Source organism: Taudactylus pleione, unplaced genomic scaffold (genome assembly GCF_031769625.1).
Source record: "Taudactylus pleione unplaced genomic scaffold, aTauple2 ptg000479l, whole genome shotgun sequence".
Taxonomy (NCBI): Eukaryota; Metazoa; Chordata; class Amphibia; order Anura; family Myobatrachidae; genus Taudactylus; species Taudactylus pleione.
In genome coordinates, this window is record NW_028284881.1 from 8,824,196 (window position 1) to 8,841,650 (window position 17,455).

At 41.2% G+C, this 17,455-nt stretch overlaps 1 protein-coding gene across 2 annotated transcripts in view; it reads left to right on the forward strand.

The window, feature by feature from the left end:
* PTPN11 (protein tyrosine phosphatase non-receptor type 11) overlaps positions 1-17,455 on the forward strand; it is a 68,722-nt gene that overhangs the window by 18,068 nt on the left and 33,199 nt on the right. For both annotated transcript variants that reach the window (XM_088449235.1, XM_088449234.1), the window contains exons 3-9: positions 249-443; positions 2,396-2,588; positions 9,269-9,385; positions 9,468-9,581; positions 14,264-14,360; positions 14,978-15,057; positions 15,196-15,354. In XM_088449235.1, the coding sequence (XP_088305361.1) occupies positions 249-443; positions 2,396-2,588; positions 9,269-9,385; positions 9,468-9,581; positions 14,264-14,360; positions 14,978-15,057; positions 15,196-15,354 (955 nt within the window). The remainder of the gene's footprint in view (positions 1-248; positions 444-2,395; positions 2,589-9,268; positions 9,386-9,467; positions 9,582-14,263; positions 14,361-14,977; positions 15,058-15,195; positions 15,355-17,455) is intronic.

Genomic DNA, 17,455 nt, shown 5'->3' on the forward strand with positions numbered 1-17,455 from the left:
ATACATATATCTATTTGTTTTTTTTCGGGAACTGATGGCATCTATACAGTGTGGGTTAGATTCTGGGGACAGGCCAGCATCTCTGAAAGTGATGAAAACGGGAATGCCGTGAGGCCTTGCCTTTTCATCATGAGACTACACCCATTTTCGTCAATGGTCCTGCTTTTAACTATCTGGGGACTCTTATAGGGGTAGGTAGTGGAGGATACCTAGAAATTAATGTTTTGGGTTTTTTCTTCATCTTTCAGGAGGAATGGAGCAGTAACACACATAAAGATCCAGAACACCGGAGATTACTATGATTTGTATGGAGGGGAGAAGTTTGCTACACTGGCTGAACTGGTTCAGTATTACATGGAACATCATGGTCAACTTAAAGAAAAAAATGGTGATGTTATTGAGCTGAAATACCCATTGAACTGTGCTGACCCTACATCTGAGAGGTGAGTGGTCTTTATTATGTGCCCAATTATAGACACAACACACAGACTTGTATAGCATTGTTTTACCTGGCTTATGTAATCACACGCCTTTTATGTATAGTGTTTTACTAGTGTACAACTCAATTTATGTAAGATGAGGGGGGTCATCACTTTTTGGCCAGTGCTTGTTTCTTTTTTTATCTATTCTGTTTTTATTGAAGAGATAACAAGTGGATGTCAAATAGAAATGTTACAAAGTACCAGAGAGAAGAGTGTGTAGTAGAAGAAAAGGTGGTGGTGGGATTTAAGACTATTATTAAGACAAGATATGTACCTCGTATAGTGTTGAAGCTAAACTCATCCCTACACTTGGGACATGTGGACTTGGGCTGATAAAGGCTTTTGGTCCTGCTGGGATGAAGGACAGATATGTTTTTTATAAGCATCTGAAGCTTTATATTTTAGCAAAGAGAACCGGGTCCCACTAAAATCTAAGTTTATCAGCTGAGGAAAGCAGGATGTCTTCCATGGACATAAAATAATCTAGTCTGTGGAACCAATTTTGTTCAGAGAGTCTGATAACATTTAACCATAAAGGTGAAATCAGAGGGCAATCCCACCATATATGGAGTAGTGATCCTAAAGAGCTAGACCTTCTCCAGCATGGAGCAGGAGTGATGGCTAACATAATATGTAGCAGGGGGGGTGTCTATACCATCTCATTATATTTTTGTATTATGTTTCCTTAACTGTAACACAGATGGAACTGGAATAAGCTTTAAGAAACCTTTTTAGCCAATCCGCATCCGTCAGAGACTAATCTAGGTCTCTTCCCCCATGCCTTAACATGCTGTGGGAGGCTATTAGAGAGGTTATCCATTAAAAAAATTATAAAATTAAGAAGTAGTATGTGATGGTGGCTGAGGGGGATATGTAAAGTTTCTCAAAGAGAGTAAGAACCCTCCTAGCAAGGTTCAGCTTATCAGTCATCAAAAGGAAATGTCTGAGTTGCAGATACCCCCCCCCCCCAAACTCAATATGAGGTATAGCCCACTTGTCATGAACATCTAAAAATTGAAAGAGCCCAGATATGGTTACCAGCTGGCTGATGCAGAGGGCCCCAGCTTTAGCCCACAGTGCAAAGTGAAAGGGTAGAAAGCTTAGATTAGCAGTGAAGGAGGTGAGAGGGCCAAAAACTGAGGACAATAATAGTAGGCATCTGAGAAGCTACCAGCAGGAAAGTGTAGGAGTGATTGTCAGATTTACAGGAAGGGTCTTGCAGGTATTAGGCACCCACAGAGCTATTTCAGAGTGTTGTTGCAAAGAGATGCCTTCTATAGTGACCACTGTTTAGTATCTATGGTCCTTGTCCATTTCATTATCCTACTCCGAATAATGGCACAGTGATGGTTCTTTATGTCTGATCGATGGAGACCCACTAGGTGCTTGGTCTTGATAAAACTTCACATCTAATTCCTCGGGTTTTCCAAGACAAGCTGAATTTTGGAATCAGAAGGTGTAACTGAGTGAAAATAGAAAATGGAAACGTGCTTGAAGCATGTAAAGCAATTTAGGTATTCATCTTTTCCACACTAAGGGCCGGAGTCAATTGCCGGCGATGATATTGCACCCGCGATAATATCGCCGATTTTTCGGCGATATTATCGCTCCTGTGATAATTTATCGCAGATTTTTCATTGAAAACTGGACAAAACTTTTCTCAATTTTGGAAATGGGGAAACATTTTCAAAATCCCTATTTTTAGGTAAAAGTGTGGGGATTTCTTTCAGAACCGTTTGGACAGCCCCACTAATGATACTTTAGTGAAAATATTTTTCGTAAGTTGCGTACTTTGGCGAAAAGCGACCAATATAGTTTCTTACTTAGAGAAATAAGTAAGTGCTTGATTCATTTGTAAATACAGTCAAGCTGAATAATCTTTAACCAGAAGTATGTATTATATTGGCTTTTAGGTGGTTCCATGGTCATCTCTCGGGTAAAGAAGCTGAGAAATTGCTAACCGAAAAAGGCAAACATGGAAGCTTTCTGGTGCGCGAGAGCCAAAGTCATCCTGGAGATTTTGTCTTGTCTGTTCGCACTGGTGATGACAAAGTAGAGAGCAATGATAGCAAGTCCAAAGTGACGCATGTCATGATACGGTGCCAGGTAATCCGTCTCGAGAAACATTTAATTTATTTCAAGCTCTTCTACAATATTTTGTTGTAAGGAAACCTAAAGAAATCTCTTTACAGAGATTTTACAGTACTTTTCACAGCTGATCTCTTAGATGTATAGCATTTTTCTAAATCGAAAATTTGGTTGGAAGCCAAGCTGAACACAGTGCACCCCTGGACACTGAATTCCTACTAAACATTGAAACATTTTAGATTACTGTTCCAGTGTGTCTTCATCTGGGACAGATCAGTGGACCTTGTTCTACAAATACCAGTAAAAAATAGTTCTTGAAAGATTTTCTATTTAAGCTTTTTTTTTTGTCTGTTTTCACAGCTTCTTGAATAGTTTGTTCATATTTGTTTGCCTTACTGTGTTTAGCACTTCTATATTCCACCATGATTGCCTATTGACCCTGAATCTACATTTTTTTTTTTCTAAAAAGAGAAACTGTCGTCCCAACACTGGTATTCATCTTACTTTATTTATTCGTTATTAATCAAAATGAAAATTCCAGGCTATTAGTACATTTTTATTGTTGAGATGTGCAATAATTAGCTAATCAAATAATAGTTGACCTGCCAGTTTATATTGGAGCTATATGTGTTGGTAGTGGCGGCGTCACTGTAATTTCAGCATGTGTCCCTATTTTTTTTTTTTTAATGCTTATATTTATACATCCCACCTAGATGGCTACATCTGTATCAAATATAAGGGGTATATTTACTAAAGTGCGGGTTTTTAGAAGTGGCGGTATTACCCATAGCAACCAATCAGATTCTACTTGTTTATCTAGCACCTTCTAGAAGATATTAACTAGAATCTGATTGGTTGCTGGTGACAACATCTCCACTTCTAAAAACCCGCACTTTAGTAAATATTCCCCTAAAAGTCTACATCTACTATCCTTCTGCTATAGAAAATTTGATTAATTAAGGTAGTTTTCCTATTTTTGTGAATTAATCTTCAGCAAACAAGTGTTTCCCAACTGTATTACAATGTAATATATATATTTATTGCACTATAAGTTCCCAAATGTGTTCAGAATAAAATTAAACATTTTGCTTGGCTCTGGTAAAAAGTATTGAACACTGTAAAAAAAAAAAAAATAGCTGTCCTCCTGTAGTGCACTTAATGCCAAATAAAATTTTATTCAAGCATCTTACAATGTCATTTTTTTTAAATGTAATTATATTTTCAATGATATTAAACAAAAAAAAAGTGTAATGATGTGAATTAAAGAGATTGTAGTTTTAATAAAATAACGTGAGCCAGGTGTGATATTTATTTCATCTACACATTTAAAGATTAATTTTGTTATTTAGGTACCTTTTTTTAAAATTTCATTTCACAAACCTCTTTTAAATGACCAGGTATTGACTGGATTGTTTCAGCAAAAAGATTTTATTATATATTTTTTTTTCATATCTTGGTCATATATTTTCATTAGTGCCTGATCACCATTTTAGACAGCTGTAGCATTCTTAAGGTGGGTACACACCTGACAGATATACAGATATATCTGCAGAACGAGAGATCTGCAGATGATGGTCGTTCATACACACTGAACGGCCATCATCTGCTTGTGCCCTCAGGTCCCGGCGGGACCCAGTGGGCGGGTCGGGGGCGTGTACCGCCCCCCCACCTCTCGGCTGTCGCTCTGTGTATACGGGCGGTTTGCAGACCGCCCGTACGCACTTGCCGATGGACAGATATCTGTCCATCGGCTGTGCAGCACAGCAAATGCCGACGTTCACCGACATATCGCGGCTACTCACTGGCCGACGGGCAGCAAATATATTGGCCGATCAATTGATCGGCTAATGTATCTGTCAGTATATACCCAGCATTAGGGGTATATTTACAAATTGGCTGTTTGTCTAAGCCAGGGATGGGGAACCGGCCCTCGGTATCATTTGGTCTGGCCCTCAGAGCTTTTATTCTGCTAGCCTCATTTGGCTAGCAGGGTACCTAGAATAGCACTGCAGCCAGAATATATGCAGCAGTGCTACCTGGAGCATCCGGGCATTGCTGTAATCACCGGGGATTGTGGCCCAAACCAGGCCCGCAAATGTTATATCAACATGGCCCTCAGCAGAAAAAAGGTTCCCCACCCCTGGTCTAAGCCGCCATTCATCAGCAGCTTTGACTGATTGTTTTGCAATGGCAACAGGAATCCATTCTAAACATGTCTGATGTAAGAGTTGATTCCTGTTGCCGTTTTTAAAAATATTGGTTAAAGCCACTGATGATCGGTTGGTTTGACAAACCACCCATTAGTTAAGATTCTACAAGACCCTAAAGAGTATATTATCTCAGATTCTCCCAAAATTGTATTAATCTCCTAAATGAGATTTTTTTTATTAGTAATATACACGCATCAACATATTTTTATTATTATTGTACTTGATATGACAGGAATCATCAAAATATACTGGTTTATAAGTGAAGTTGGCTTGCATATAATCATGTACAGAATCAGTATCCCTAATGAGAGGTTGGCTGGATAGTCTTGCAGTATGTAAGCAACTTGTCTTTATGTGCTAAAAATTCCTCCGAACTATAGGCAGAAGGGAGTAATAGATTTAGTGGCAACCATCTGGCATGCACTAAATTTTCAGAAAGGAGAGAAGCAGAGCCGACCCTACCTAATTTGGTGCCCTAGGCAGGATTTTTCTGGTGCCCCCTAGCAGATAATTATACCATTAAGGTGGGTGCACACTAGGCGATATTTTGCCTGATCCGACGGATCAGGCTGACATATCGTCAAATCGGCTAATGTGTACCCACTAAGTTGGGCCATGCATGCTCCCGCATCGTCAGGTCAGCCCTACATGCAGCTCAATCTGCCAATGCGACTTACGACCCCATGCAGTGGAATGCGGCTGATTCCGACATATTGTGTGATCGTGCGCCGGATTGTCTAATGTGTACCGGCCACCCGATATGTGCAGTCGTCATCACATCGCTGGGTACGCATGTTGTTTTGTGTGTACCCAGCTTTAGTGTTTATACGCGTGTTCTACCTTTTTCAAATATGATGCTCAATTTTCACTTCCCTCTGAGGTGGTCCTACTTTTTCTTTCTTCTTTTGCATACCATTTTAACATATTTACAGCACACCACCCCTTATCCAGCTCCCCTCATCCAGAACCGCTTTCCCAGCGCAGCACCACTGGCCTTATACAGCACGGCACCCCTAGACTCATCCAACACCCTTTCCCAGCAAAACACCACTCATCCAGCACAGCACCTTTGCCTCATCCAGCACCTCTCTCCCAACACAACACCCCTTTCTTGGCCTCATCCAGCACCCCTTTCTCAGCACAGCACCTTTCATCCACTACAGCACCCCTGGCCTCATCCAGCACCCCCTCTCCCAGCACTGCACCTCTTGCCTCATCCAGCACTCCATTCCCAGCCCAGTCAGCACCCAGGCAAGCAGCACCTCTTAGTCAGATCCAGCAGCATCCCTCTGTCCAGTGCCCTCTCCCAGCTCAGCTAATTTACTTAGTTGGACACACTCACTCTCATCTGTCTCTTCTTTTCAGCCAGGCCAGGGAGGCTGTCGTGGCCAAACTCCAACTTCTTGGACCATTCCTGCTGCTGTACTTGGTGGGCGGCTACGGATGGTGGAGGTGGAGCCGTGAGTTGTGACTCGCGACTCATCTCTGCAAAGACCCATGGGAGGAGTGGTCGCGACTGGGCATGTGCAGCATGCCCTTCTATGTCCATTTTACTTGTAGCCATAGTGATCTTCTGCGCATGTGCAGAGGCTTATTCTGCCTGCTGCCCGATCGGAGATGGGTATCATGGACTTGCCACGTCCAGTCAGCGAAATCACTATGCCGCAGAGTCACGGAAGGTCCATATGCCCTAGGCTTTTGCCTAGAATGCCTATGCTTTAGAAGTGTCAATAATTCTTAATCTAAAAGGAAGAGGATACTGTGTTTTTCACCTCTTTTCAGTGACCTGAAAGAAGGTTCCAGGTCACATGTAAGCTGCATATCTTTTATTCCCTCACCTGAAAGTATATGAAAGAATGATCCGCTGCCTGGGGTGGATGCTCCCATAGGGTAAGACCAGAATATCCTTTAAGCCCATGTGTTACTATTCAGACTGTGGTTGGCCAGGTTCAAGATGGATTTGTGGTGTCCATGATTATCAAACCAGAGAATGTGTTTTACCAGTGGAAAAATATCACTCTGCAAGAGCTCGGGTAATCCCGTTAAGCTCAAAGATGAATGTGTTTTCACCTGTTGTTGTTGTTGTCGTCGTCGTCTTATGGCGCCACAAGTGTTTCGCAGCGCCTTACAAAGTACATAAACAAATTGTTGACAAGCAACTTTTGCTTGAATGCCATTGGAAATATGGTTTGCCAAGACTGGGGGCAATCTCTCTTCATTTCCTGTTACAGGCTCTTTGGGCTCTGGAAGAATCAAAGTTCCTGATAAACATCCTGGAGCTCAGAGCAGTTTTCAACAATCTAGTCATCTTGTGTGGTAGGACCATTAAGATGCGTTTGGGTAATGCATTCTTTTATAGGCCATATGACAGACCAGCAGGATCATGCAGTGAGTGGAAAAAGCATTAGTGTTCCAATTACCGCAATGGTTTTCTTCCCTGGGATGGTAAAACGGGGAAGCAAACTACCTTAGAAGATGGAGACTTCACCCCGGGAATGGTTCCTTCATCCGGAGGTTTTCCAATAGCTGGTAGAGCAGTGGGGGCAATGGATGTTTTTCACAAAGGTATATCTGTTGAACCATAGTGTGGAATACTTCTTGTATTGGGGACCTACATGAGTTTCTGGTTGATGCTATGGGGTAAATGTAATAGCCTGTGGACTTCAGGCATCGACGAGTTCCGTGCGAGACTCATCAATGTTTTAAAGTAGCAGTCATTTAAAAGGCAAAATCAGGTTGCGTTTACCCTTATGTCTGTTCCTTGTAGTTTCCATCTGAGCAGCATGGTTTTTGAAACCATAATCCTTAGATCTAACACTTTTTTGGAAAATGTGGTTCTGACCATGTTCAAGGCTTAACATCCTGTTTCAGCTAAGAATTGCCACAGGGTTTGGAAGCTCTGCATCACGCGTGAGATGCAAAGGCTTTCCTTTCCATCCTTTTTGTGCTGACCAGTTGCTGCTGTTTCTGCTGGGCAGTCTGTTTGAGGGTTTAAAACTCTGCTCATTGAAGTTTCATGTCTCAGACCTTATGTTTTCTTTTAACCTAAAGTATAGACTTTTATTAAAGGGAGTAATGCAGCTAAAGCCTTCATACACCACCTCCCTGTAGCTCATTGGGATCTCATCTTGATGCTTACCTGGAAGAATGCTTTCTTTATAAAAATCCTCTCTATGGACTTGGTAGTAACAGCTAAATGATAAATGTCTGTTCAAGAGGGAAAGAGGGTTTTCCACCTTTTTGAGTTGTCACAACTATTTTCGTTGTAAATTGAAATCATTTGAGTAAATAGTACCACCTGGTGGAATTAAGTTAAAATAAATATATATATATATTATGTATAATGATGCGGCAGAAAAAAAACATTTGTCAAGACACACATTACTCGCAGTGAGTAATGGGTTTCCTATTTTTGGGTGGTGTTGGTTGAAATAATTTGTAATAGCACGTGTGCTTCGTTCTCCAAATATCAAGACAATCTCAACATGTTCTGTTTGTGTTAGTGCCATTGTCTTTAATGTCACTACTTGAAAAAGAAAACTCAGCTAAAACTTGAAAATGAATAAAGATACGTTAAAACGAAGATCATCATTGTTTATTTTTTAGGAATTCTGTTTGATATGTCACATGTCTACATTCCCAATTAAAAAAATTGTTGGATCCAAGATGGCCAATTTCAAGATGGCCTCCATACTGCTGACGTACCCTAAAAAGTTTTTCCCCCACTCCCATATCATATGTGTTGACACTGGATTAATATTGTCCTTACTCATTTATTTGTTTGCCTCTTTTAGTGAGTGGAGTTTACAGCTTGTTGTTACACCTTTTATAATGTGATAAGTTTTTTTTATTTTGCAATTATCCTCTGGTCGTGTGGTTGTATTTAAGTAAATAACACTTTCAAGTATATTTGGAATATACACTGGACTGTCCTGAGAACAATAAAATGTGACTTGGACAGTCTCCCTCATATATAATCTATATTTCTACTTTACATGTTTTACTAATCAACAAACAGAGCAATTTAACAGCAGACTTGGCCGCTTGTAGCGAGAAACTTATATCTACTGGCTTTTTTTTGTTTGTATTTTGTCATTTTCTTGCTTCAGACCTTGCAATCAGGAGCTGTATTCCACTTTTAAACTGTAGCAAAACTTTCAAATGGGAAAAAGTTACTTGATCTTGGCATTGTTTGCTGATGTTTTGAGTAATAAATAAAAACCCAGAAACAAGCTGTCAATGGCGTAAGTCAAACATGCAACGCAAGTGGTCTATTGTCACTTTTACAATTCTGTTTTATAATTTCAAATCTTTTTATGCCGAACACATTATAAAGACCTTGTCACTGAATTTAGAGCTCTCCTAAAAATATACATGAAAGTCCGTTATGCAGCTAAATTAACGGAGTGAAACAAATGTGAAAACATCATCTGCCAAAATGTCATCATCCAATAATAATCTTTTATGTTCTTCTTTTTTCTTTCCAAGGAATTGAAATATGATGTTGGAGGTGGAGAGAAGTTTGACTCCCTGACCGATCTGGTTGAACACTATAAGAAGAACCCAATGGTAGAGACCCTAGGGACCGTGCTACAGCTCAAACAGGTACAGAATAATACACGTCCTGTTGAGAAGCAGCTATAACCTGTAGCATTTATGTAACTCATCTTTTGTTTTTATTTTTAAGCCTCTGAATACAACCCGTATAAATGCTGCAGAAATTGAGAGTCGAGTAAAGGAGTTGAGTAAACCTGCTGAAACAGCTGATAAATTTAAGCAGGGATTTTGGGAAGAGTTTGAGGTATGTACTGTATGCAGCCCGCATTGTTCATTTATCCGTCTGTTACATTAGGCAGATTGTCTTTGCACCTCCATAGGCATCAAGCAAAATCTGCTTTCTGCAGTTAACACATGGTAGCCATTAAGACCCGTTCCAATGGCTCCTGTGCATAAATGCTTATGCACCTTCTGAAGCTCCCTGATTACGTCCAGGCTATTATGACCGTTTGATTAACTAGTTGGAACAAAGAACTTTCCCAACAACTACATAATAAGTGTTGCCCACGTATGTTCTGTATGGGGTCTACTACCAAAAATGCTTGTCTGCCTCATTTACTGCTTACAATTATAGTAATATTGCGTCAGGATAGCACATCTACTTACAAATATAATATTTGGCCCTCTTTTGTATGGTTTTCTTCCTCTAAATGGCAAAGCTAAACGGGTGAAATCTAATTTGAGAATCTTTCCACTTTTTTTATTGTTTGCTGTTTTTGGGCCTGAAATGTTCTGTAACTTACTAGACAGAATTTCTCAAACTTGTAAATGCTGACTATTGACAGTAGTTTGGCAACAGCTAACCTCTATTCAGCTAGTTCATGTGCAATGCAAATAAGTCATGGAAATGAAGGGGAAACTAGCATTTTCCTGTTCGTTACCCATACAAAGATTTATGTTTTGTAGTTGTAAGTAGTTTGCAAAATCACTTAAGATTGTTGTGGTTGGCACATTTTGATTCTCCTCTCTTACTCTTTAGTCCCTTTGTGGCATTGCAGTATTCTATCTAAAAAAGAACTGCACTGTCTGTGCTATAATATCTATCGCTGCAGTGTCTGAGACAGGGTATAGTGCCGCATAATGAGAACCTGTGAAAGTAAAATGACTAGACCTCAGTGGCTATGCCAATGCTTTTCACGGAATATACAATGCAACCAGATAGCCTGGTCAACAGACCGATTTATTACTAATTACTGTTCATTTACATTCCATTGCTGGTAAATTTGGAATGTGAGGCATTGTGAGTTGATAATTGCATGTAAAAGGGAATAAAACTGTTATTAGATTGGTAAAGATAACAAATACTGTAATAGATTATCAACAATGATGTGAGATGATAATAATAATAATAATAATAATTTTATTTATATAGCGCTTTTCTTCCATAGGACTCAGTCGCTTTACAGACATCAGATGTTAAAACAAAGTAGGTCTCGGCAAACAATTTATTAGGATATTAAGCTAGGTTCACACTATGCAATTTTTTGATCATACTGGTAATTGGGACGATTTTTCGTAAAAATCATGGTCCCGATATCTGTGCTACACACTATAAAATTTAAATGAAATACTTGGAGATTTTCAAAGTGAATTTGTGTATTTATGCCCACAAGAATGATGAGATAAGCAGGAAAAAGCAAAGGAAATATGGGCAGATTATTGAGAATGCGCACACTGCGCAATATCAGGAAATTGCGGCCAACCTTTTTGTTTTTGACCGACAGATCGGATAAATGAAGGAATGTGTTTGAGGATGTCTTCTAACCGTTTAATTGGTAAAATACTGAAATGATCGTTCATACACACTATGCAATAAATGAGGCCGATCACCCGATTATTGGCAAAACGGCACAATATTGTGCAGCTAGCTTTAAATTTTATGTTCAGGTTATCAGCAGTAACATACAATTGCACAACAACCCAAAAATTATTCAGAACATTTCAATTAATTTTGAATTGTCATAGTGAAACTAGAGTTATAAAGAGGGTGAATGGCTCAAATTATACTTGGCAATACATAAGGGTGTTATGACATGGGAGCGTTTGGTGAGTGGTCTTCAGACTTTTTAAGGTTTGTGGATGGCTCAGGAGAGCCGGTGACCCATCAATATTCTGGAACTCCAAGCAGTGTACAAAGCTCTTTGCCTTGCACAGCCTTTCCTCCAGTATCGACCTGTCAAACTGCAGCCTGACAATGCGACAGCTGTTGCCTACATAAAACTTCAGGGCGGCACCATGACTGAGGCAAGTACTATTCTTCAGTGGGCAGAGCTTCATCAACCAACTTGTGTCAGCTGTCTACATCCCTGGTGTCCAAAATTAGGAGGCAGACTTTTTAAGCTGCCAGGATGTTCACTTGGGCTCCCCACCCGGACGTCTTTCAGCTCCTAGTTCTCCGTTGGGGCCTGCCTGCATCGACATGGCGTTCACGGCACAACCACAAACTGCCAAGATACTGCTCGCGCACCAGGAGCTCTCCTATTGGATGCCTTGGAGGTTCAGTGGACCTTCCCTCATGTACATTTTCCCTCCAATCTCAATTGCGGGTTCTCCGCAAATTAAAGTTGGAGGGAAGCACAGTGATAAGAGTGGCTCTAGATTGGTCACACAGGGCTTCGTATGCGGATCTTCTAGACCTCTTCATCAAAGCTCCTCTTCGTCTTCCTCTACAGCTGGTTCTTCTATCTCAGGGCCAATGCTTCTATCCGGATCTGTATCGTCTTGCTTTGACGTGTGGTTCTTGAGACATCCATCCTGAGAGCTAAAGGGTTCTCATGGTTGATTATTTGTACCATGCTTAGTGCACGGAAGCCGCCTTCTGTCAGGATTTATCACAGCGGTTGGGGAACATATTTTTTGGTGGAGTTCGGCTCGAGATTTCAACCCCAGAGTTTTCCATCTTCGCTAGTACTGACTTTCTTGCAGTCTGGACTGGATTTGGGCCTGCAACTTTCCTCGTTTAAAGTTACAGGTTTCAGCCCTTCCTGTTCTCTTCCAGAGGCAAATTGCGCTGTTACGTGATATACAGACTTTTTTTTACAGGGTATCCACCATGTGCAACTTCCATTTGTTCCTTTGGTGACTAGTTCTTCAGGCTCTCCAATACGGGCTGTCCTTCAGATGCGATTGGGCTATCTTCCTAAGGTGGTGTCCCTGTTCCCTTTTTCAGATCAACCAGGATATTGTTGTCCCTTCCTCCTGGGTAACAGATTCTTCCCTGGAGCAGCCTCCTTGGATATCGTGCGGACCCTCCGGATTTATGTGGCCAGGACAAGTGATGCACCTGGCGTGCGGGGCTTTTGCACAGTTACCGGTTCCACTTATCACCTCCATTGCATGTTGTGTTTTGTACTGAGTGTATGCCGGTCTTCCTTCTCCTTCATCTTGTGCCTTGACTTGGGTTGTTAACTTAACTGGACCTCTGGACTGGGGGTGGGGTATAGGGGAGAAGGAGCCTGGGGTGCTGGGAAGAGAAACTTAACTATTTGGTGCCCAGACTCCAGCTCAGCCACCTATACCCAGTGTTGAAGCCTGTTTCCCCTATGGATTACAAGAAAACAATTTAACAGGTATAAATATAAACCACCTTATTATGGAGAATGGCTTAGGAACGTGCTACCATAAAAATAGCTTCTGTTATTTTAAGTTGGGATGCACTTTGGTTAATATCCTATATTTCTGTTGATATTGATTTGGTTCTAAAGCTGTCTGTACACCAAACAAACTTATCCATTTAGAATATGGCCACATACAGGTTACCTATTCCGCCTTGGCTGAGTGATCAAATCACTTGAGGCCCAGCTAGTTTGCTTACTGACAGATTACAGTTATTAGCCAACAGGACTGCATCAAAATCCAGATTGAAGTTTGATCCCTGTCAGATGATCTTCGAGGTTGCAGGTCATATTTTTTTGCATATAGCAGTTTTGTTTTATCTGGATTCAGTTTGCTTGTGTGGGTTTGATACCTTTTTTTTATTTAAAGGAACTGGCAGAATAACATGTAATAAGGTTATTTTGCAATTATTCATTGTACTACATACCTTGATTGAAGAGTAAAATGGTTATTGATTGTGACTCTGCAGGGAACCATTCTATTTTCTGCCATCTATTCTGCTAGAACATTATCCTCCAATGTAATGTACAGGAGCTGGAGGACCCTAAATTCTGTTCTGCTGCAGGATTAATCAGTTTATTAAAAATGGCATCTCATATATTGCCAAGAGCACACCATGCACTGTTTCCCTATTCTGATTGTGTGGTTCCTTGACAAATACAATCTGAAGGTTATTCCATGCTGTGTGCAATCTTTCAGCACTTAATGGATGGAAGACACTAAAAATATCCTGTATGCAAACAGGTACTTGTCTGTTACTTTGTGGAGACCTCATACTGTCAGAAATTGTGCATTTACATCACTACTTATGTTGCTTGGTAACGCTAGAAAGTTTGTTTGGAAACGTTTTAAAAGTTATTTCTGTGTTTCCCAACCTTAGCCTTGCAGATTGTCAGCAGTGTTTTATTTGAATGAAATCTTGCACTCTTGAATATGTTATATTACTTCCTTAGTGTGTTACACCTACATATAAATAAGATGTATGAATGAAAGTTGAAAAAATATATGTTTCGGTAATGAGTGTCCATGAAACAAAATGCTGATGCTAATGAGCTGCTACGGCTATTTTCACCTCTGCATCTCCATGTATAAGACTGTACCATCCACAAGAGGGATGTATATTGTAAGAACGCGTTGACAACAGACCTCATTGTGACTCTGACTGACAGGTAATTGCTCAGCCTGGAGCTGCAGCAGGTGGAGAGAAAGTGGAAAGCATCTGCCTTAAATGACAAAGGATAAATGTTTATTGTAAAATGAGCTCTATTAATTATTATTATTATTATTATTTTTTTTTTTTGTCCTTTTCAGACTTTGCAACAGCAGGAATGCAAACTACTGTACAGTCGCAAAGAGGGACAGAGACCTGAAAACAAGAACAAGAATCGTTATAAGAATATTTTACCTTGTGAGTATAGTGTGTCAGAACGTGTTTCTCTGTGGGCTTCAGTGACTTTCAGGCTTACTAAATCCTTAAGAAAACTAAAATCTTGACTTGGCTGTAAAGAACTGTCATGAGGAAAAATCTACATTGTAAAATATCTAATAATACTCTGTAAAACCATTCGTATTTGTATTATCCTTCATCACAAGAACACCTGCCGCACACCGAGATCAGTGAGTAGTGCTTCAGTGAGAGACCCGGTGATCTAGCACGTTGTGACTTTACAACATGCATGCACCCCTTAGGCAATGAACACTAAAAATGCCAGGGAAAGGGGGAAAGCTATTTCAGGCCCTTGTAATCAAGTTTTCTCGTTTGTAGCTGGTGATAAATTTATATAATTTGTGTCATTAAATGGGGAAGTCTGAAGTTGCAACATATATTTTGTTTGTCCAAGTGACATTAGAACGATACTACCATGTAATAAGGACCTACAGGAGCTGTTAGAGGTCATTTATCCTTGAGCAAACCTGCAATATGGGTTATCTTAGGCTACTTCCTTCAATTGCTTCACACATGTAGTCCTAGAAATAAACCTTCAGAATATTGATAACCTTACACCTAATTTTCTTTCAATACAGTTGATCACACAAGGGTTGTTCTTCATGATGGGGACCCTAACGAGCAGGTCTCTGATTACATCAATGCCAATACCATAATGGTGAGATCAGCCCCTTTGTTTAAATACAGATTTATCTTTGTAATCGTGAAACATGGATGGAAAAGTCGCAGTCGTTCATTTGTAATTTTTGTTTCTTTTTCTTTTGTTTTTTTTTTCCAACACATCTTTTTTTTTCAGCCTGAATTTGAAACAAAATGCAACAATCTGAAACCCAAGAAACGTTATATTGCTACTCAGGGCTGCCTGCAAAATACAGTGAATGACTTCTGGCGAATGGTTTTCCAAGAGAACTCCAGAGTCATTGTCATGACGACAAAGGAAGTAGAACGAGGGAAGGTGAGTGTCATCAATATATTAAGCATGGATGTCCCAAGATAGATGTACGTAGTGGGAACGAAGACACTTGTGCCCCCCTCCCTGTCAACAACTACCACACTGCGGGAGACAGAGATTTGACCCTGTCCAGTATACTAGTCATTATGTAGCAAATGAAACCTGCGCATCATTGGTTTCTCAACTGTCCATTACGTGCTCGCGGTTTTATTTATTGTTTGTTTAAGGTGGGATCTGCCTAAGGGCTTATACAAAACTCAGCAATTTGTGTGCAGTGCCTTTTCTTATTACAAGCAGACCACTTCAAATCTGGATGAAAAATGATGCCATTGCAGAGATTATTGATCCCTTTGATAACCGTTTCAGCCACTTCTGAACGTGCTGTGAATGCTGCTTGTAGTGGTTTCAGCTTCTTAGATATCTTAATGAATTATAATGTGTACAGGGCGAAGTGACCGCTATGGGAATTATTTTGCTTAAGACGAAAGCATTATTCATCCAGTTATGGGGTGTATTGCTTACAGTGAATGCCCTATAGTAGACTCTATGTGGGAGCTTCTAGGAGGTGCAAGGTTTCGTAGGAACTTGGTGTGAAGTTTGGCTGCACACATTGCGGGAAAATGTAGTAGGGAAAACCTTGCTCCTTCTTTTTTTTTTTTTTTTTTTCTTTTTTCCTCTGAGTAGCGAGCGAGAATAATGGAGGTTATCTGACACCCATAACTCATGTTTTAGTAGTGTGAGACGTTCAGATGGAACCTCGCCACTAATTGAATTTCCCCAGATTTTGAACAAGTTAAGTGCAGTAAATATTTTTTTTGCAGCTGTGATCTCTCTGTACTAAGCATAGGACAAGCACCTTTTACTTACATAAGTTATACGCGGGTGGTTCAATAAATAAGGTGACACAACCACTCCTTGCGTACATTTATTAAATACTGAAAATCCACCCTGTTCATCAAAGCGTATCCTTCCACCACATAACCCTGTCACCAGGCCGCTCACCCCACCTACCTTAGCCGTCTCTACCTCGTCTACTTCCTGCCCTCAGGTCCCCATGTAAGCTCCGAGGAACAGGGTCCTCCTCCCTCCTGTTCTCACATCCCTCTTCTTCTCTAGCACTTCTATGACAGCCTTCACCTTCCCAGCTGTATCTTGTACTGAGAATTGTGGTGCTAATTGTTACTGTTTAAGTTTCGTTTGCTGTATTGTAATGTTCTGTGTACCCTGCACTGTCCCACTGTTGCCATATGTACGGCGTTGGAGACCATTTGTGACGCCTTAAATAAAATGTAATGATAACTCTTACACATACGTGTAATCAATAGTATGGCCTTGGGGGATGCAATCGGGAAGCCGGTTGACATAAGCCCAACAGCCGGCTTCCCGACTGCTTTATCTCAGCGAGGGTTAAATGACAGGTGTCTAAATCTAGACGCCTGTCATTTTTCCAACGCCGGGAGACCAGCGCCCGGCATCCCGAACAAAGGGATGACGGGCGCCGCGAGCGGACAGCCGCGGGGGGGGAGGGTTAGGTTTAGGGCTCCCGGGGGGGACTTAGGGTTAGGCACCCCCCCGGGAGGGTAAGGGTTAGGCTAGGGGGAGGGAGGGTTAGGGTTAGGCACGCCCCCGGGGGACTTGGTTTAGGCAGCGGGGATGGGGGGGTTAGGGTTAGGCACCCCCCTGGGGGATTAGGGTTAGGCACAGGGGGGGAGTTTAGGGTTAGGCACCCCTAAGGAGGGTTCGGGTTAGGGAGGTTAGGTTAGTAGATACTTACCTGAGGACGATTGGGATTTCCAGCGCTGTCGGGCTGCCGTTGCCGGGATCTCTGCTTTTGTCTGCCTGACGCTGCCGGGATTCGAACTCCCAGCCATGCGGCCGCCGGCATTTCATACCGCTTCCGGCCTTGGTACGGATTGTTTTCCACATAGCCCCCATACTTATCTAAGCATTTGTTCCATGGTACACCAAGTCATCTATCCCGGCATAGAAGATATCTGTGTCAAGCGCCTGAAGTCGGGACATGACTGCTTGCTGAACTTCACTGTAGGTTACGAATCTCCTTCCACTTAGGTGCTTCTTCAATGGTCCAAAGAGATTGAAACCA